At 37.8% G+C, this 21,508-nt stretch overlaps 1 protein-coding gene across 5 annotated transcripts in view; it reads right to left on the reverse strand.

Moving 5' to 3' along the window:
• Positions 1-10,421: 10,421 nt before the first annotated feature.
• FAM120B (family with sequence similarity 120 member B) overlaps positions 10,422-21,508 on the reverse strand; it is a 60,912-nt gene continuing 49,825 nt past the window's right edge. For all 5 annotated transcript variants that reach the window (XM_013194653.3, XM_048045949.2, XM_048045947.2 and 2 more), the window contains 4 exons: positions 20,466-20,574; positions 18,646-18,759; positions 15,490-15,547; positions 10,422-12,370 (listed from right to left, as the gene is read on the reverse strand). In XM_013194653.3, the coding sequence (XP_013050107.2) occupies positions 12,358-12,370; positions 15,490-15,547; positions 18,646-18,759; positions 20,466-20,574 (294 nt within the window). In that variant the 3' untranslated portion in view covers positions 10,422-12,357. The remainder of the gene's footprint in view (positions 12,371-15,489; positions 15,548-18,645; positions 18,760-20,465; positions 20,575-21,508) is intronic.

Below are 21,508 nucleotides of genomic sequence, written 5' to 3' on the forward strand. Positions count from 1 at the left end.
GAAAGGGTATAACTTTCCTCAGCCCGCAAATAAACTTTAATGATTGCTACAAAAGACAGAAAAACTTACAGCCACAGAAGAAAAAGCTCAGGCATATATCCCTGCTGATGAGCTTGCAGTAAAAAAAAACAGGAATCAAAGGGCGCTGTAGTCCTTGGAAATCAGCAACAGATTGATCAGGGAGAAGGAATCAGTACGCAAACAGGTTGCATACAAGTTGTATATTTATAGTCTTGCATTGAAGAGAATGGGAAAGCTTGCTGGACGGTCCCAAAATGCCCCTTTGTGACAGATAGCAGGATTTCAAGCACATACATCCAAATGATGTAGGCATACAGCTTGTGTCACAGACTAATATTAAAAAAATGCAACATGTGCAGCAACAACTTTTTGTTACTTTGTGAGATACCTTTAGACAACTTTTCCTCCACTAACATGTGGGAAAGTTTAGCAGGTGCCTCCCTTTAACACTAGTGAGACTTGGATGTAGATCCTTGTCTTGTGTCAGCAGCAGAACAGGCCCTCCAGAGAAACCAGTCTTCAGTCCTGGGGGGACTGCCAAGCTGTTTTGGGGATGGCAAACCCTTGCATCTCTGCTCCTTGAGCCTTTCTTTGGCATGCATGAATTTGCTCAGAGATTTGCAGTCTGGATAGGCCTCTGCCTCCCCCCTATTTATTCCAACATTTTCTCCTCTGAAGCTTTACCCGGCTACTACGCAGTCCTATAACCCATTCACGTAAGGATCTCTTGCCCTTCTTCAAGCTGTAATACCTGTGAGAGGTGAATACTGTCAGCTCTGTTTTGGCAAAGGGCAGCACAGGGAGTCAATTGCCTATATTTTCAAGTGGCTTCTAATTTTGCGCACCTCAGTATTTGGCCTTGGCATTATTTAGTGGCCATGCACTACAGAAACAGCAGTGTCCAGTGGATCTAAGATCCATACAGACTTCTAGAGACAGGTAGGCTGCACTCCAGCAGATGACAATGGGTGGCACAGGAGTTGGTATGTCTTGAGCAAGGTGACAGGGTAAGTAAACGATAAGGAAGGTGCAGGGGAATTAACCAGGATTCTTAACTCTGCCCCATATTGCACTGATTAGACAGAATCCTCTTAGAGCAGGCCAAATTAGATACTCATCAAGTCTGAAAACATGTGCTCAATGAGCACTCCCTAACAAACAATGTATGCAAATGACTGGATAGATAATCACATATAAACAGTGATTTCTGCAGAGTAGCAAGGTGTCCCAAGCACGCGTTCTTGTTGCTGACTTCCATAGAAAAGCGTTGCAACTCTAGTAAAGCCATTTAAGGACATTTTAAACCTAAAAAGCCAGAGTCGTTGAACCATTCTGATTCATTTCAAGGATGCCAGCTGTTTTGTGCTATCAGTGACTTTCAGCCTTTCAAAAAGACAATCTGCAAGTCTGGGATTGTATGGTCAGAAGCTCACCTCTTTCAGTGTTGTCTGGGGGGGCTCTCTTCCACTCATAGGGAATGTTCTTTCTCCTTTCTTCCATCACATATATGTGAAGCTTGTGCATATTTATTAGTTCAGTGCAGCCTCACTGTTCCTGCTACACCAAAGATTTTTTATTTCAAACATCACCACTTGGTTCTTTGGCAAATCTTCAGCTAGGTTCAAGTGGCACAGCTCCTTTATGATCAACGTGCTGCTTACATGGCAGTTTAGGATGGGCAGACACACAAAGTCAAAATGAAAAATTCAAAGCATGTATTTTAATTGCAGCAGTAACACAAACTGTTTACAAAACAACCGTGGGGCGAGCACAAACGGCCAGTGTCTTAAAGTTAAGGACATTTAGCATGATGTTTAACAAATAAAGCCTGTTAGGATCCAGGAGGATTGGTCCAGTTGTGCATAATGTGCTCTTTATCAAAAAACAAACAAACAAACAAACAAAAACCCTTCTGTATCTTTATTTGCACTACTTTGAACCAAAATAGATGGTAGATAGTGCACTGGGATTTAGTTATCCAACAAGACATGCACTGAATGTGCCATTTCTCCCCATGTATATACGTACGGGGCTGAGTCTGCACAGACGTGATTTCTCTGCTAAAACCAAAAGCCTAAGACCACATGCCTAATTCTCTGGAAGATTCCTGCCTCCACATACACCAATTAATGAATCAATCTAGTTAGAGATGCAGCCAGGAACATACTCTGAACAGCTCAAAAACCCACTACAGATTATCTTTGTAACATGCTAGGGGAAATCAAGTGAAATTATAGTTTCTACATATAATGGCCTATTATATACAACCAAGATGTAGCCAGCTAACTGAGACTGCCCCTAGAAAGCACTTGGTTGTCACAGTTTGTTCCCTGACACACCAAATTACTTTAGTCAGCCAGATTTAGGGTAACACCATAGTACTCACGGAACTCATACTAACACTGTCGTTGACAAAGAAGTACTTTAGACTCCAGATGGCTTACATTTTTATTGTGTTTGCCAGAACTAATCCAATACTTACAAACAATCAAATGTGGTTATATAAATGATCATATAAATGATTAATTAGGTTATTAATGTTTTTATATTAAAAGTGTAAGTAGTACAAAATGATGTTTGTCAGCTACTAACTCAAACCGCAGCAGCAGAATAGCCATACTAGCTCTGTAGAGCAATCACAACCCGTGTATTCCCACGATCACAGGTCATATCAGCTCACTGCTGCAGTGGACACTTAGCCAACACCCTCTAACACTATTTTTTGGAGTAGATCCCACAAGCAAACCCTTGGATACAGCACTTGGGACAGTGAGCTAGTCTGCAAGACTGTGTGAACGTCTCAGAGCTTCTTCCCATTTGCCAGTGTGTATTAATTACCCTTACTGAGCTAATTTTCTTCCCTGGGACTTAGCTAAAATATTATGCATTTTTGCTTTGAATTCTGTTAAATGAAACACTAGACAACAGTGAACCTCTGGACACTCATGGACAGTGAACCTCACGGACAACTTCATCATTTTTAACATGGACACAAATGTGACGTACAACCCAGCAAACACAGTACCTGACTGATTTCCTGCATCTGGGGGATGACAGGTATTCTTGAAGGGTCTGACAGCGCAGGGAAGGGAATCACACAGGTGGAAAGCAGCCTGCACTGAAAAAGCACCTGCCCTTGGGGTGACTGGGAAAGGAAGCACTGCCCTCACTAGCCCCTGGGCCTGGCTTCCACAGTCCTAGCAATAGCAGTTATCACAACTGCCAACACAGGAGCTCAGTGAGGACTGAAGGCATCTGAACTGAACTACAAGAATGAGAAACACCCAAACAGAAATCCTGTTCCCTACATCACCGGCCAAGTGTGGTCTGGGGACCTTGGGCAACCACCGATGTTTGTTTTTGGGAAGAAGCTGAGTTTACCTTCATACAGAGCTTTCAGTCAAGCCAACTTCCTGACTGTAAACAAGGCATGAGCAAAGTAAGTCTGATGACAGTAGTTTTAAATTGCCTATAAAGCAGTTCACTGGAAATGTTCAGGAGCCCACAAACCAAAAAAGGTTCGAGACTCCTGTTCTGCTTTATCTTGGTAGCTTTGCTGTTGACAAGCAGAACAGGAATCTCTGCAGGAATTCCCAGGAGATCAGGCATCCAGAAAGGGATGTGCAGTGGCAAATGCCTCGGAATCACTTCAATGGCTGATTTATTTCCTTTTCCTTCTTCTTCTTCTTCTTTTTTTTTTTTTAAATAAATACTTGAAGGTAACTAATGAATCTAAGCCATGGTGAGGGAGCACAACAGTCTTGTCCTAGCCCAGCCAGACACTGACAGCAGTCTAACAGCCATGAGAAGTTGGAAGGCATTCTCATTTCACTATGAGGTAAATTCAACCAGGTACCACTGTCATCCCCACCTCAGACACCAGGGCTGGCCCTCGTCCGGTGTCCTGGCAGTAAAACTGAAGAGCTCTGCTTTAAGCTCCTTCCCATACCCCTTACAGATGTTACCTGCCCCAGGGGTGAACATGCAGATCTTTGTATAGGAGTGAAAGGCCAGCACGGGCCAGGCCTGAAAATGCCATTCGGAGTGTCACCAGCTGCCCTTCAGGGAACCATGCTTCATTCAGGCACGCACGGGCACCTCAGCCAAGAGGTCACTGAAACTGGCACGTTAATTCAGCCATCAGCACTGCGGTCTCTGTCCTGCCTGGGCACTAGGGTGCTCCTATGAGCGCAGGGTAAAACAGTTCAGTGAGCTAAAGCAGCGGAAAACTAAACCAGCCTAAAAAACAAATGTTTCTGTTGGCTCAAGATCTAGATCCAGCTTGGGATGTCAAAGGAGGGCCAGTGCCAGCACGAGGAAGAGGGCAGGTGGGACGGGTAGGTATTATCAGTTGACTTTAACTTCTGTGGAGATGTAGCCACAAACACGCCCGAGAAGTGAGTGGCAGATGCTGAGTCACGTCTTGAACTTAACCAAAGAAGCTGAAAAGTACTAGCACAGGCAGGACCTATAGCAAACGCGCCCTACCTGGTAACCATCTCTGACAGCACAGACAGAGCCAGTTACCAGAAATGAAAACACAACACTCAAAGGCAGTTCACTGGAGGCTTCCAGAACGTTCACCTTTGGGGTATGGAGAGCAAGGGTCGTAAAATACAGAAGGATCCGTGCTGAAAGCAGTCCCTGAAGCCTAAGAGAGATCACAGCAAAAGGCGTAGCTGCTTTGCCCAGCGTCCCCAGCAATACGAGGGCTTCGGCGATGTGTTACAGCACCGCTAACAGAGGGACCCCAGCAAAATTTGCTCTGAGGAAGCATAAACAGAGCAGTTCTAACGAGGCTCCTGCAATGTTAGCAACATATTTGTGCAGGGACTGCCAGTGTTTTCCAAGCAATTGCAGGTGCCTGATCTTAATGCTAGCAAGCGCTCCTTTTTGTCTGTACTGTAGCCAGGACTTGTGAGCGTGAGAGAGATTGAATGCTTTGTAATGAAGGTATATTGTAACATTTCTCTCCAGGTGGCACTTTGTTAACAACAATTAGATCCTGATTGATCTTTGAAGGGCTAATTCTTATGTGGTTTGCAAGGGTCCTACAAGGAGCAAGTGTTGAGTGGGGGCACTTTAAAAGTATTAGTGAGAAAAAAAAAGAAGAATAGTGCCATAAGAAATTTGCAATACAATGCCCTAGCCTCCTTTGCACCCCATAGTAATTTGTTCTTATTCCTGTTATTATCCCCTCGGGCACTAATGGTCACTTTATTAATTAGTTGAAAATTGCATTCTAGGTCAAATGGCAGCTTTTTTCCCTCCCATTGTTGCAAATTGCTAGTGGTATGGCCCAGTAAATGGCAGTGTTACTGCAAAATGGGAAAGATCCTTTGCTTTTCAAGATAAAGCCCACGGACCAGCTGCACTTTCCATGACATTTCTAAGCAGAGCATTTCCCCAGGCCTGCTTTTAAGCGGTTAGAAATTAAACAGAACTCACTGTCATTGTTAAGATTTCTAATCATAGGCTGCTACTGTATTTGCTCTCCCTCTCCTCACCCTCCCCCCCCCCCCCCCCCCGTTTTAATTCTAGCTGAGCCTGTTTTCTAAGGTGCATCTCTGCAGCGCTTAGCCCCATTTTTCAGGAAAGCAGGCAGTGTGTTTAGGTGCCTTCGTTTATGGTGCTCTAATGGAAATGCTTTAGAGACATCTGCTTCAGCAGGAGAGGACAGATGCTCAGCGACTTCTGAGAAATAAGGTCCTCTCTGTGGCATCTGAAGTTAGAGACTAAAAAATCAGAAATCACTCTTGAAAACATTTGCTAGCTTCTGAATGCAGAAGTAGACCAAACCACGGTTTCAGAAAACAAAATTGGAAATTACGGATTTTGTGAAAGCTTTTCAGAAAGAAAACTCCTACTGAGGACAATAGGTGTTTAGCCTTTAAACCGGAGGATCAGCCCACCAGAAGTGAACATCAAAGCAGTCTATTTTCCATTAACTACTTTCTGCAGCCTACTGTGCTGGATGCAATCTGTCATGCGAGTTTGTAGTCCGGCAGTCAAGAAACCTATCAGAAGTCAGGTCTGGGCTAATTTCCCAGCACTGTCACCCTAACCCATCTAAAAGGATGCAGTGAATCTGAAGTCAGTTGTGCAAGACATCTAAAAATAAAGCATAACCCTTAATTCCTATTTTTCAAGCAATTCTGGCCTCACATCCTCTTAATCCTCTTCCGTAAAGTTACCTACAAATTGATTTACTACCTTTTCTGGTGGACCCAATATAAAACCTACAAAATTCAGGAAAAAACAAAACAAAACAAAACAAAAACCACAACATCCGCCCTCTGGCCTTTCAGAGATTTGACTGAAGTCATAAAGAAGAGTGAGGAAACTCTGTATGGGAGGAAGATGCTACAGAGTCTGTTATAGAAACTTCGCACGTTACCCTCACATACTTAGAATTATTACAATTTGTGGATTGACACTATTCCTTTTTGAAGGATATACCACATCCAGCTCATTGAAACGCAAATGCATCTCAATCCCCAGCATGATAAGGCTGGACACTCATCCTCTCAAAAACTAAATGCTGAGGGCTGGCACCAGCTGTAGCCCCTAGTTAGCATTACACGGCACAGTTAACAACCCCTTGAATCACTGCGCTCCGGGAGCACAAGCAACAGAAGAGGAACATTTTTTTTTTTTTTTTGGTCTTTCAGATCTTAATTTCTAAAACAACAAGCCATCAGACTTGCTGGTTTGGGCTCTCTCTACAGACAGATGGGAGTGTTCATCACAGAGAGGGAGGGAGAGGATGGAGGATTGATCAAGCAGTAACATGTTAGTGGAAACAAATGCATAATCACAGATTTGGCATTTCTTTCCTATTCCCAACAAGCAAGTGTTAGGACACAAAAGCTGGCTCCAACTAGCACTTAACTTTTTCCTTTTTTTTTTTTTAATGCTATTTATTAAACTTGCTTGAAGCAAGAATTTCTTACAGAACTATTTGCTGTCAGGAGTTAATACAGTAATCACTAATGCAAAGGAATAAGAGTCTGTTCTCAAAGTAAAAGGCAGGTTACTAACTACTTCCATTTGATCACTTCAGGAAATCATTCAAAATGTAACCCTTATGTAAAGCATACATCAGTCACCGTCTAGACTTGCAGAGAGGTCATGTGAAGTTGCAACACGAATGCAGAGAGTCAATAAAAAAAACCAAACTGTATTAAGTGTTTTGCAGCCACAATGGAAGTACAGTATGCCCTAGTTTTTTAAAGTGTTTTTAAAAAACAGAACTTTTGCTCAAGATGCACTGGCCACCATCTTAATGCTCTGTACTGTTGGGGTAGCACCTGTGTAACTGCTCTCCATCTTTTCTTTGGAAATGCAGTATCACTAGTGGACTTCATGGAACCTCCCCTATTGGCTGCATTGTGGAGTCTGTTCTCTTCACAAGGAATGTAGAGGAGAAATTATAAAAACACCTACAAAATACAGGCTTTCTCAAAGACAAAAGTAATTTGCCCAAAGATGGTTAAGATTCTGAGCCAACCTTATCGCTGTATTCTGTAAGCAACACATTTAAACCTGGTGATCTTTCATATGCGTATTACACTAGCATGAATCAAACCTGAATAAACTTTACACAAATTGAAAACCCTCCAGCAGAATGTAGATTAGAAGGACTAATTACACCAGAGGGCAAAGATGATTATCAAAAAGCAGCACATTACACATCCGCATCCTTTTAGATGAGCTGCATCTTCATCACAAGTGAAAATTAAGGATTTCTCAGAAAGTAAATACAGAGCCTGCTGGACTTCCGCTATTAACAAACAAACCTACCCTTGACTAGAGTAAAGATGTATCTGATAAAGGTAACTCCTGAATGGTTACCTTGAGTTAAATTTCCATATGTCATAAATGTTTCTCACACAAGCTTCTCTTTCACAAGTTTCTTATCACAGTTCTAAAAATTATGATTGCTTTCACTGAACAATGACATTTTGAGATTCCTATGGCACATTTAAAAATCACATCTGACGTCAGAGCAGTTCACATAGTGTGCCTTTGCTCTTTAATAAGAGTCCAAAGACCAGCTGCATAGTTGGTTACCAAATGTTTAAGACTGAGTGTATCATTCTCTGTTTAAAAGCCTTCAGTTATCGAGCATTGTCATATGCATTATATCTAGGATTGGTTTCTGTGTCTAGTATTTTGTGTGTGTTCTGGGATGGAGGACATTAATACACTTGAAATACCTACGTATTTCAGACTAAAGTTCATGCCTAGATTAGGTATATTGCCTTTGAATATGTAGCTTTTTATCTTGTGACCAGTAGTAATAATAGGGCATTCAGTAAGTGATTTAATTACCAACTATGGCAGAATAAAAAGTACCAGCACAAAGATAAAAGTCTAAAAATATAAAAAGCTGTACATATCCATCTTATTCTCTTCGTTTCCCTAGAGAGTGTGTTTTTCAGGCTTGTGAATGTAGCAGATTAACAAATCAAATCCTTTACCTTTGTGGGACTAGTGAGCGCTACTTCAAAACGTAATCAATGCAGAGAGTCCGTTGATGATGCTTATTGATGAAATAATTTTGATATCAAATATGAACATCTAGTGCAGAATGCAACACCATGTGACTGAAATTCTGCAGTCAGCACAGTTCTTTGGCCCCAGTCTCCATCCCTATTTGTAGTATATAGAGATGTGGGAGACAGAGCTTATTTCAAATGCATTAGAGAATTTTCAGTTGTTTACTACCATAACTCTTACTCATTACAAGATCAGGGCCAGTACTTGGTTTTGATTCCTAACCTCAACAACCAAATTTTTTAAGCCTGTAGGGTTTCTTTTTCTTCATACAATAAAGATATATTTTCAAGGTTAGCACAAGTGAAAAACAACAACAACAAAAAAACACAACATAAAACCATTAGTCTTTAATTCTGAAATAACACGAAAAAACACATTTATGTTGATGTGTTCTCAGACAGAATGCTCTGCCGGATGCCTCTTTGTCTTTTACAGACAACACTTCATATCATGATGTGTTGAGCCCTACAGAGCCCTAAGAGAACTACAAACTTCCAGGTAAGAAATCCTAGCCTTTGAAGACACTGTAGGTTAAACTTAGCACCTTCTACCCTACCTAGGACTTGAAAAGCAGCAGAAGCTGGCAGAGCCCTAAGAATATCAATTGCAAGAACATCTTCTTCGGCAAATGAGCTTCCAAGTTTTGAACTAGCTTCACCTTTGTAGCGTGTAACTTTGAAACACAGTGTACTCAGTAGCCTAATGATGGGTGAGAAAGGTCTCGATGTCAGCTGTAAAGTCTACGAAAGCAATGAATGCAAGCACTTAACTACACTGAGATATAAAAAGACACTTTGCTGGTGTAGTTATTTTCAGTTTTTCAGGCTGTTCTCATCAGCAAGCAATCCCACAGGCCATATTTATCATTTTTTACACCGTCCAATTACTACAGTACCTATTACAAACTTTCTGACCACCTGTTCTGTTTGGGTCTTGAATCCCACTGTCATGGAGCGGCACGTGCGGGCTGCTCCACAAGGCAAAGCAGCAGTTGACAGTGCCAGTGTCGGCAGGGCAGTGGCATCACCGGTGAGGGTGCAGTCCCACAGTACCTGAACAAGAGCAGGGCAAGTCTGATAATGGTAACCATGTTCACACATGTAATCACACGTTCTTGTCCGTAATCACTGTGCAAGACCATGGTGATGAGGCACGTTCACTTCCTGGGGAAACCAGGAAGTAAGATGTCTTCCTGTTGGTCACTACTATTGAGTCACAGCTGACTGGTGTTAATCAAATTACCAGCGTTAATCAATATTCCCTGAATCTTCTTTCAGAAGAGCAGCTAATAAACACACAATTCACGTGAACATTTGATGAAAGTCAGCTACACTTCATACGGGCTGAAGAAGATAGTAAGCAATATAGCAAAACAAGAAATAAGAAATGCTTTCCTTCCGTTTTCTTTCCTTTGTAAAAATAGATTTGTTCACTTCAAATCCAGGCCAGTTTTTTTTTTTTCTTTTAACCAATTCAAAGTATCCCTGCAGTCCATATATTAGGGAGACACTATTAGATTGGAAGCTTTAAGGATATTTCCTTGTATACGACAGCCTTCTACGGTCCATAAGCTTTACAGTACTCTAACCAATCTAAAGTTCAGTGAGGAAAATAGCACTTCTGTGTTTCAGCTTCCTGCTTCTACTTTGATTCCTGATGGGAAAATTTTTTTTGGCTTGGAAAAAAATAATAATAATAGCAGCTTCTGCTTATGGTCTAACCTTAGGAGGAAAAAAAAACAACCAACAAACTCACTAACAGTTCTTCAGTGGCTGGGATAATTATTACCAGCAATTCACAATATACCACAACAAGCACAGCAAAACTCCCACTCTAACTGTATTTAATTTTGTTTATTGAGGCCAACAGAAATCTTTCCCCATATCAGAACCTAAAGGAGAAATTACTAGCAAATTCTGTCACACGGTGACATTCTTTTCAAATACACCATTATACAAAACGAGATTCCTGAAACTAAAGAACTTTCCATAAAATTCAGACCACACCATTCAAAAGCTTTTGGGGAAAGAAAAAAAAAAAGAGGAAAAAAGATGCAGTACAATTACAGTCAGTTACAAATCAAGATAAAAAGGAAGCAGGAATATCCCTATCACAACTGGATCCCTACAATGCATATCAGACACTGCATCGTGTAAAAATTGTCTGCTCACATTTTTCGTAGAGTTAGAAATTCTGTGTTGCTGCCAATTTATTTGTTTAGATGGACTGTTGCTACATGCAGGGTATGAAAGAATATATTTACAGTGCTACAAACAGAAAAAGGAAATAATACAAGGAAATAATAGTATCAGGTTATCAGGTTATATACATCTGACAATACTATTCACTTTGACATAACATGTATACTAAATAGGAATTAAATTCCACTGACAGTTGGCTCAAAGGAATTACCTGCACAAGGCCTAAGAAAATACATTAACTGAGCAATAATGGACTAAAACCAGCAGAGTTTACATTAGTAATCACTATACCATAAGGATAAATCTAAGTTGTGAAATAGCTATAGTACTGCTTATGAAAATAGATTTCAAAATGAGAGCTAAATTTTCTCTTTGGAATATAAAAATAGCATGTTTTCCACGTGCTAAACACTTCTGAAGACATTTGAGCATAATTATGTACTATTCTAAAATCACACATCTCAAAAGTATTAAGAAAGTCTGTGTGATGTGTAAGACTATTGAAAATTAACAGGAGATACCTGATTGCCCTGCCTGTACTCTGTCTGTCCATTTACTTGTATCTCTCAGGACTATCTAGTATAGAGTGAAATCGTGGCTCCATAAACATCTGTAAAAAAGGTATCAAAGTTGTCAACAGAAAAAAAATTACATGTGTGCTTCAAATAGCTGTCACTTATAAAAACACGAGTGCATTCAACGTGACTGTTAGCTTTCTCTTAATTTAGAATTTCTGCCAAAAATCACACTGGCCAGAGGCTCACACTGCCACTTTTATTTTGAGGCTATCTAAAGATAGGTTTAAGGTCTGACATAAACCTTAAATGTTTCAAAAATGACTCATTGCATACGGAGGAGAATTCTAGGTATTCTAAAAGAGGACTATGTATTTGACTCAGCTCTGAAAGGCCCCAAAAGAACAGGACAGCTGCAGCAGTTTTATATGTATAAACTGATTTTAAAACTAATCTAGAGTGTTTCAGCAGTGTTTTTACCCTTTTCTCATCTTCTGAGACTGAAGACCTATGAAAGTAAGCCAGGTTACAGAGAAGTATGACTTTTTTAACCCTGACATTAATGTAAACACTTTAAAAATACTTTTTTGTTGTTGTTCAAGACTGGGCAATTTCATCCTCATATAGCATAAAGATTTAACAGAAGAGGCATAACAGTTTTGCCAATAGAACTAGGTGAATTAATTAAATTTCTGCAGCCTTTTAACACCTAGGACTGGCTTCTGCTTTTTAGGCATGATTTTTTTATTACAAATTTTTTAATCATTGTATAACTGTGTCAATAACATTTTTATAAAGTGCTCCAAACAATACTGTATGAAGCCTAAAATACATAAGAATTGTTTTGTTACATTCCATAATTTACTTCAGTAAGCAATAGTCTAGAAAAACAATGTATATAAAATAAAACCTAACTGAAAACGATGCATGATAAAATTCTGATTAGAGCCTTCCCACCACCATTACTGAAAGTTTTTGCGATCTTCAGCATATAGCCTTTCACAAAAACGTATCTTGTTCTCTTATCCATTTTCATTCACTTCCAGTAATAAGTAGGGTCATCTGGGTGACCTAAAAGACAAACAGTTATGAGGAGCCAAATAAGACACACCAACGTCAACACTGAAAAAATTCCAATAACAAAAAAAAAAAATACAGTGAAAAGCTACAGTACTCAAACTGCTCATGAAAGGCACAAATTAATGACACATGCCTGAAAGGCAAGAAATACTTAGGGTAACATTTTCAGTCTTGTTTTCAGAGTGTTTTCAAAAGTACATCTTCAGATTTACAGACGTCTCTGAAAAACCTGTCCTAATTGTTAGACATTTCTGAGCCTAAGTTTTACTATGTGAGCAAGACTCTGTGGACCACATTTTTTGGTGATGTTTATATGACTAAAGATGCAGACAGGCATCTACCACAATTTTATAAAGGTTGGAGCCCCTTGTTCCTCTTTTAGAAAAATTAAAAGAAAATGTTGATATTTGATTTTTTCCCCTCTGTTTTTCTGTTTGTATTTCTTCTCTTAGTTGTGAATTTCCTTAGACACTTCAATGGAATTTAGAGACAAAAACAGGCATTAGACAATTTCAAGCCAGATAGAAGACACAGAATATTTCTTTTACAGTAACACAACAGTAATCCTTAGCTAGAAATATTACATGTTCTGTAGTACGTAAAGTATTGATATTTTTATAAGATACATATTTCTTGTGTAATCTACGTTAAATAGAAGGTAGGGCCTGATAAAGGGTAAGATTTTGTGGTCTTTATTATGTAGGTGATTAAAGTATCATAATGATGCATTCCAGGTTCAGTGACTTATGTACTAACTATCCCGGTCAGCATTTGTGCTTTAACCCTTCCGTTATGCAAATCTTAATGCAAGCATCAAGTTCTATTGCATCTGCTACTCTCTGTTAGTAAGGATCATGAGATAGTTTTCAGATATAGATCTAGTTTTCAAATGTTTATAATAAACCTGTCAGTAATAGTTAGAAGCATGACACTGAAATATAGTTTTTGTATCAGTAAAATGTAGCATTATGATCTTGAGAACTATTAACATGATACTCAGTGTTATTCAAAACAAAAAGGAAAAATTAGCTCAGACAGTGGATTTTCCAACATGCTAAGTATTAACGCCATGGTTCTCTGAGTACCAACAAAGTTTTATTCTTGTGCAACACCACTGACATTGGTGAAAGTCCTTCAAGCAAAATAATTTCCAGCGGGAATGTAAAGAAACTTAAGGAAGTGTTCTTACTACTCTGAGAAAAGCTTCCATGTGAAAAAAAAAAAATCTATCACAATTCCACATGAGGTATTTTAACGCAATTTCAAATAGTTTGGGTTGTAGTAGTATTAAATAAATTGTGAAATATATTTATTTTCTGAATGCTATGTCAAAGAACATGACAACTAGAAAATCTGCAATTTCTGACTCAATAACTTATGCAAGAATCAGGTCAAAACATCTTATCCACCGGGTACACTAAAAAGTTTGCTGATTCTGACAGAGATTGAAGAATAGGAAAGTGGAAAACTTCTAAAAGCTGACTCCTATGAAAATCTGCAAACTGTATCAGATTTAAAAACATGCTTTTAACATTTTGATTTTTTTTCTGCTGCTCAGTCTTTTTTGTGAGTGGGAACAGGACATTGGGCTTTCATTTTCCTTTCATCATATACTTCATATACAAAGGAGAAGAAAGTTTTTTACATAACTTAATCTATCGAAAATGCTGAAGTACAAAACTGAAGAAAGGGTGATTCCAAAGCACATAAACAGAGGAAATCCCATCAGTTTCATAAACATCCACTTGAGCCAGCCCAATTAAAAGACCACTACAAATCCAAGAAAAGAATGAAATTGTTGAAGATTACATAGAAGGATACAATTTTCAATTAGGCTGTTGAGATGCAGATCAGTAAAGAGCTAACTACAGTTTTAAGTGTCACCTACTTTCTATGTGACCTAAGTGTTGACATTTTTTCTCTCTGATACAATTTTTACACTTCATGATTTAAAATGGGATTTGTACATAACCGCCTTTTTTTTTTTTTTTGCTTAATGACAGCGATTAAGCAAAGTACCTCTGATTGTTTTAACTGAATGGGTATGCAAATGGAAGACATGAGAAGGATGTTGTAAGCTCTTAAAAAAACAGTTTCTTAAAAAACACAAGTACTGTGTTTTTTACACTGTAATGCATGAAGAGGGGCTTTTGTGGTATCAGTTTATCAATATAGGATCTGACAGTGCTGTTAAAAACTGCACATGCTCTGTTCTTTTATGTTCCTTTAGTATTATACAAAATTAATTTGAAATAAAGTTAATAATTAAATAAGTTTATTACTGAAATTGAATCACAAAGTGAAGCCTATCTATTTTTTAAGAAGGAATTACAAAGATAAGTCTTTGAACTAGAATTCCGGACAGGGACAAAAAGCCTAGTTCTGCTAAGCATTATTTATTGCAGAAGTAAAGCGTGACAAGACTCAGATTCTTTCTCTCCTCAGCAGTGATGTGGTTCATCCCGCACATTCAGCTGAGACACAACTGCTTAACTAAAAGAGCCAAAAGCAACAGCAGTTTTTGGCTCTAACACAAAAGTACTGCATTTTACAGGAAGGTCATTTTGTTTCGTTGGCAGGTGATATTTACAATCAGTGATGTCATGTTTCAAACTTTTCAACAGGTTTCTGTAACGATGGTACAACCCTTAAAATTAAGATATAATCTACACAAGACACAAACCACAATTCAACATGGATATTCCATATGATTCATGGTGTGCAAAGTCTTATAGAAACATATAACAAAAAATGTGCAAAACTTGTAGTTTAAGTCTTAAAACTTATAGTCAGGAATATCTAATGATGTGGTCAAAATACTTCAGATCATCCAGTGTCAATATCACAAAATACCGTAGATATACTTGGATGCTACTCTGCTTCAGTTGGTACCTTTAACTTAAGTTTTAGTGATTTTGGTCTCATTGTAAGCTTAGACTTAACATGACAAGGGATTAATTAACACCCTAAATACCCTCAGCTTTGAGTTATTTCCTTTGCAGTCATATGGTTCAGTTACTCTGTAAAGTTTGTAAGAAGAAACTTTCATAGACAAAATGACCCCAGCAATAACTATCTCAGTTTGCTAGGTCATCACATTTATTCTTTACCAAGGAGGAAGGTGGAATCTTCTCCTCCGGTCTGGATGTCCCGATCTATATTCTCTACCTGGAGGAAGCAGGAGAGGAATTAAATACTGTTAATTAACATTAAAACAGGAAAACAAGAACTTATTCAGACAGTCTGCAAGAACAAAAATGTATTTATATTTTGAAAAAACAACATGTTTCTCTCCAGTTGGTATGTAATCATGGACAGTATTTTGAGATGTTGAAGGCTAAAGCATATGATGGAATTGCTCTTCTTCTTCTCCCACAGTTCCATCAGACAGAGTTCAGGTGTTTACCTTACCACAGGCAGATCAGAAAAGCTATAGCCTTGCCAAGTCCTTTCACTACTTCTAATGTATTAGGGTATTGTCAATTTTAACCATTCATATAGCTATTTCAACTGGTCCTATAGACACTATCTTTACTATGTCTTTCTCTATCTTCAGCTCACTTTTGTGCTTTTCCAGACAGGTTTTCAAATACTAGTATGACAATCATTGCCCAAATTACTGATATGTTTAAATAAAGTTATAGAAGTATATGACAATACATAGATAAGCTTAGACTTTCTTTTGTCTATCTTTTGTATATTGATTTAGACCTAGGTAGTAATTTGTATTATAAGAGAAATAAACGTTTATCAGTTGGACTGCTGAAGAGAGTGACAGAGATACATGGCAACAGTGATTTCCATAGTTCTTAGTGCTCAGTTTATTTTTAGCTATTTGCAGAATGAGGTGACAATGTGATTCAAAACAATGTATGAGTGGTCTTAACTGATAATTAATAAAGTGGTATCTAGCAATAGCTAGCACTTGGTGGGCTGTTTTAGACATGAACCTAGAATTTAGACATTCTTTGTTACAAACATCTCTGGTACCTCAGGGAATACTTTTAAATGCAAAACACAAAGACTACCAAGACCTGCAAAGCCAAATTTTTAGATGTTTTACTGCTCAATAACAGAAGCCTAACCTTAGCTTTAAATTAGATACCTAGAATCTGTTTAACAAGCATCATAATATTCAGGCACTCAGAACAGGATATACAAAACTCAGCACGCTCATTGGGAAGTCTTCTAAATTAACAAACAAGAAACGCTGCGGATAAAACTTCTACCTCTCTGAAAGGCTTTGGTGTCCTGCTCTGTTACTTGGATGCAATCTCTCAATTTGTGACATATGGCCAATAAATTTATTAAGAGAATGATTGTTTAAAAAAAGGGCAAAACAAAAAAACAAGCTGAATTCCTTTCTCTCAAAACACAGCTAGAGAATTAGATGCTAACTACAACAGATTAGAGGTTAGTATTCACCACAAAATGAGAGATACCTAAATTTGATTCTTTTTCTGCCTGAAGGTATTGAAATTATCATTTCAAAGAAATACTGCTGCTGCTTAGGTTTATACTTTCTGGTTGGAGGCACTCTTTCCTCCACTGTTGAAGTTGAGCCACTGCCACGAAATTCTTCAACATTAACTGATAAGAATAAGCAAGGAATGCCTAATCACTGGGTTCTTTTCTGACAGAAGATATGGGTCCTATGGTTACTGTTCCATTAATTTTTAAGGCATTTTATCCAATGATTTATATATTATATGCAACAGCAGCAACTATAGCAGTATAGCATGGGAAGATAAGGGATAGGATTGATAGGTATCAATAATATTACTAGGAAGTTTTACCACAAGCTATGATGGAACACGTCTACTTTTTTGGTCCCCCCTTTTTTTTTCTCCTCTCTGTGGTGAGAGGCACACGTACCAGAGACAACACCTACATAGTAAAGCAAACCAAATACCTGTCTTAATACTAGCAAACTTATGAAAAAGGGAATTCTCTCAAAATGTCAAAAGTCTTGGCAAGTCAGTTTAAAATGAACTCTAAAACACTGCAGGATTATTTTGTAATGACAGATATATTTTTCTAATAGATCTATTTTATTTACAACAGAAACATTTAACTGCATTTATGGCATCACGTTTTAAGAGTGTCCTGAGGGTAGTAAATAAGGCTTAATTTTGCCTGTGTAGAGGAACACGTAATATTTTGATAATGGAATTGAACCATGTTTATAACACAGTTCAGTGCAGTTACTATGGAACATATTTTATGGAATTCATCTAGTTGTGAGATCTCTGGAGGTGATCAGTGTGCCTACAAAAGTGGATCCTGAATAGCTGGATTTTTGAGATGGCCACAAAAACAGTGATAAGTTCTGTTTTTTTGCTTACAGTGAACATGAACACTATATTTTAGTATTTGCTACCTAAACCATCAAACAATTTTATCTGTGAATCAAACGACAGTATCTCACTCTCAAGCGTATAACAAAAGCGGCTGAAACACATTCAAGACTTTACTGTATTTATTTATTAACACTCCACACTAATCGCATCATCAATCTCCTTTCGAAACTTCGAAACATTTGGCAACACAGAAGAAATCTAGGCTCTGAAGACTTCACAAAATAATGTATCTTTCTTAGACACTTCTCTTCCTTTGGGTAATTTTCTTTAATCTATGTGTATATGCTTTAATTTGTAATAATGAGGAAGTAAAACTGCGTTAATATCAGCTCAGTGGTGTTATTCACAGTGATGCTTCATTGAAGCAGCTGTTCTGTTCAAGAAGTGAGAACGGTGAATGACTCAAAATTAATTTGTCAAGACAAAACAGGACTTCATTTCTATTACCTAAGCAATAACCTTGAAGCTGAGACCCTAATGTAGAAAATCACTTAAAATGCGTTTAAATTTATTCCCATGCTTAAGTGTGTTATTGAAGTATGAACTAAGATTTGCAACCAAGGACTTTAAACAGACATTTCTGTGCAGCTGTGCTGACTTGTTTTAGACCTGTTACAGTTTTAAACACCATTCAGCTGAGACCAAGCATGGAAAATTTAAATACTGCATGAAAGATTTTTTCAGAACATTGTGAGTAAATGAGGACTTCAGATAATAATGCTACTCCACTTCACCTTGTAGAGTTAGTTTCTGCTAATGGTACTACACAACTCGAACTGATAAAAGGTTTGCTACTGAATGCTGCGAGCACAGGGTAACTACATGCATACGAACACAAACTGCATAAAGAAACAGAACTGTTATATTGCTGATAGAGACTATTCCAAATACACACAAAGTTTTTACCTTGTGGTTGAGGACTTCTCCAGAGGAACCCCCTCATCTGATTATGATATGGAGGAACAAAAGAACTTCTGTGTGCTTGTTGGAACCTGGGATTAAATTCTCTTTGCTGTGTTCCTGAAAAACAGTATTTACTATCCAACTTCGTATGTAAGATTAAATGAAGAAGAAAAGAGAGCATATTCTTTTTTGGGAAACAACATTTCTTAGATTTATGCCAAAATACTTATGCTCAATTATTATTTTTCCAAACTGTAGTCAGCCTAATAAGTATGGTTCTTGTCCTCATTTCCATCTATACACATCATGATTACAAGCTGTTAACAAGTGTATTTAGAAACCAGATCAAAATTTTATGACACAGATTTTGAGACTGCAGTCATTAAAATGAAGCAGAAATCTCTGTCCAAATTGGAATCACAAATCATAATTAAAATGGTTAAGTACTGCTCTCAAGCATTAGCAGACACTAACAAGGTTTGGTATCGTAAATCACCAACAGATATGAATGTCCAGCACCAGTATGGTGTAGTACAACATCAGAATTGGACAGAAGTGTTGTTGCAAGATGCAGAGTACTAAACTAGAAGAAAATCATTCTGTCTGTTGCAATTTGCTCAATGAATTCTGAAGGGGTAATTTTTATTCCCACTGACATCATACTTGATCAGGTATTAAGCAGGCAATAAACATAATTCCAGCATAAACACTCTATCACATGATGTTCAGCTAATTCAGCCATAATGCAATCATCTGCTCATGACTGAACCAGATCAAATTTGTAGTGTTAGGTGATTCTGTCGTGCATAGATCAATTACTATTGAAAGCAGAACCACACCTCTACCAGTAGACGCTGAAACTATAAAGCAACAACATATACAAATAAAAAGGTCCACAGTTTATCTAGGTTATCTATCACGTATACATTTAAAAATCATCAAAAAAAACTTCCCTTCTCTCACATAAAACCCAAAAGCACTCAAGTTTATAAAGTGAAGTTGACATACAAAGGGGTGCTAGAGGTTCTTAGTGTTCTGTATAAATATTATCAAAAGCTGAGGACATACTTTTGCTTAATAGAAAAGACTAGCAGATTATGCCCACAGTCTTATCTGCATTTCAATAACATACACATTCTATGTAGTAACAACATTTTAAATAGTAATAATGGCATTTTAAAATCTAATAATTACAGCGTGATTAATTCAGTGTGTGATTGAACCCTCAAAAGCCTCAACAATCAAGTTGATCTGTGAATGATGCTGAAAACATTTTAGATGTTTTTCACTGAGAGTCAAGCAGATCAGTTGGGAAAACTAATGTCCTTAGTAAACCAAGACATATAGCTGGAAATAAATAAGCAAGGTCTTAGGCAAAAACCCTTCTCCACGTTGCCCAAAAGCTTGCCTTTGTTTTGAACTGTATCAATCAGTCTTCAATGCCTCACTCAGACCTAAGACTATCATAGCTAAAATAGCTCCCCTGAGGGAAAGGAAGAAAAAACTGAGTCATTCAATTATTCCTATAAAAATAACTTTAGTCACTGAGTAAATAGCAGTGGTTTCTGTTACTGAATATTTTATTTACTGCATCTATCTCACTAGCTATGTATCTAGATGAAATATTTTCATCCAAACTTGGGTAATCAAATTCATATGAATTCTGAAAAGCAGGAGGTATTCTCTTAAATCCCTTCTTCAGTTTTCTGTAGAAAGACCTTATGATTTACTTAGTTGGACATGCTTCCTAAGTAAATGCTGCTGCAGTTAAAGGATGATTGAGCTTATCAATAATATATCGAGAAAATTAACATGATGCCAACCTGTGACAAATCCCTTCCCTCTTGGTCTGCTCTGTATTGTTCTTTTCTTCACCATGCAAGCCTTGCAAATGAGTGACTTCAGGTTCTGGAAGGGTGTGTACAAAGACTCCTGCAGACAACAGGGTTAACATTAATGACTGTTCTGCTTTTCTTTCATCAGGTGTAGCACAAATCAATCACAGATCTAACAACCAAAATAATTTTCTGAGTCCACACTCATACATGCATGAAGGTACTAGGTCTTCTGGTTCACATTTTTCAGGAAAGAAAATTAAAACGTTTAATATTAAAAGTGGATTCTTGGAGAGTTGAGTAGGGGTGCAGAAAGAATGCTTTTTCCTCTCTTGGTGAAGTTTGTTTTTCTCCTCTGCTCACATCTGTAAATTACTTTCTTCCCTATTCTATTACTTCGCATCTGCAAATATACCTAACTAGACTAGATTAGGTCTATCAACAATACAATACCTCAGGCAGAGATAACTAAAGGCTCCACATAAAGACTGATGAACTGATGGAAAAACTCACCAGTGAAAAAAATCAAAGCATCTCATACATTACAAACAAAACTTAACACAACAGTAACACATCGGCCCTAACTCCAGACAGTTTCCTCATAAAATATAATCTAAAGAGATATGGAGGAATTAAATAAGCGTTTACCTTGTGGGATGAAAAGTTATGCTGTCCAAAGAACATGCCAAAACTCTTTGAAGACTCAATACTAAGAGATGCAATACATCTTTAACTTTTACTGGTTTCAGGGAGCATTGAAGAAGTGTCTTAGAAGTGTTAGATGTTAGAATATTTTTCTTTGCTTATTGGTTTGTATTGGGCATGTGGAAATTGTGCAGATTGAAAAGAATTACAAAAAGGCAGATTTTTAAATATAATAATTTATTTTCATAAAACTGAGCTGATTTTTATGAGGATGATAATCCCTTTTTGCAACCAACATGGTGGCCAGGGAGCATTAAGAATGGATTACAGGATAAGGTAAAAAGCCAATAGGTGTCAAGACTGGAGCAACTAGAGAGGTTTCTTAA

Source organism: Anser cygnoides, chromosome 3, assembly GCF_040182565.1.
Source record: "Anser cygnoides isolate HZ-2024a breed goose chromosome 3, Taihu_goose_T2T_genome, whole genome shotgun sequence".
Lineage (NCBI taxonomy): Eukaryota > Metazoa > Chordata > Aves > Anseriformes > Anatidae > Anser > Anser cygnoides.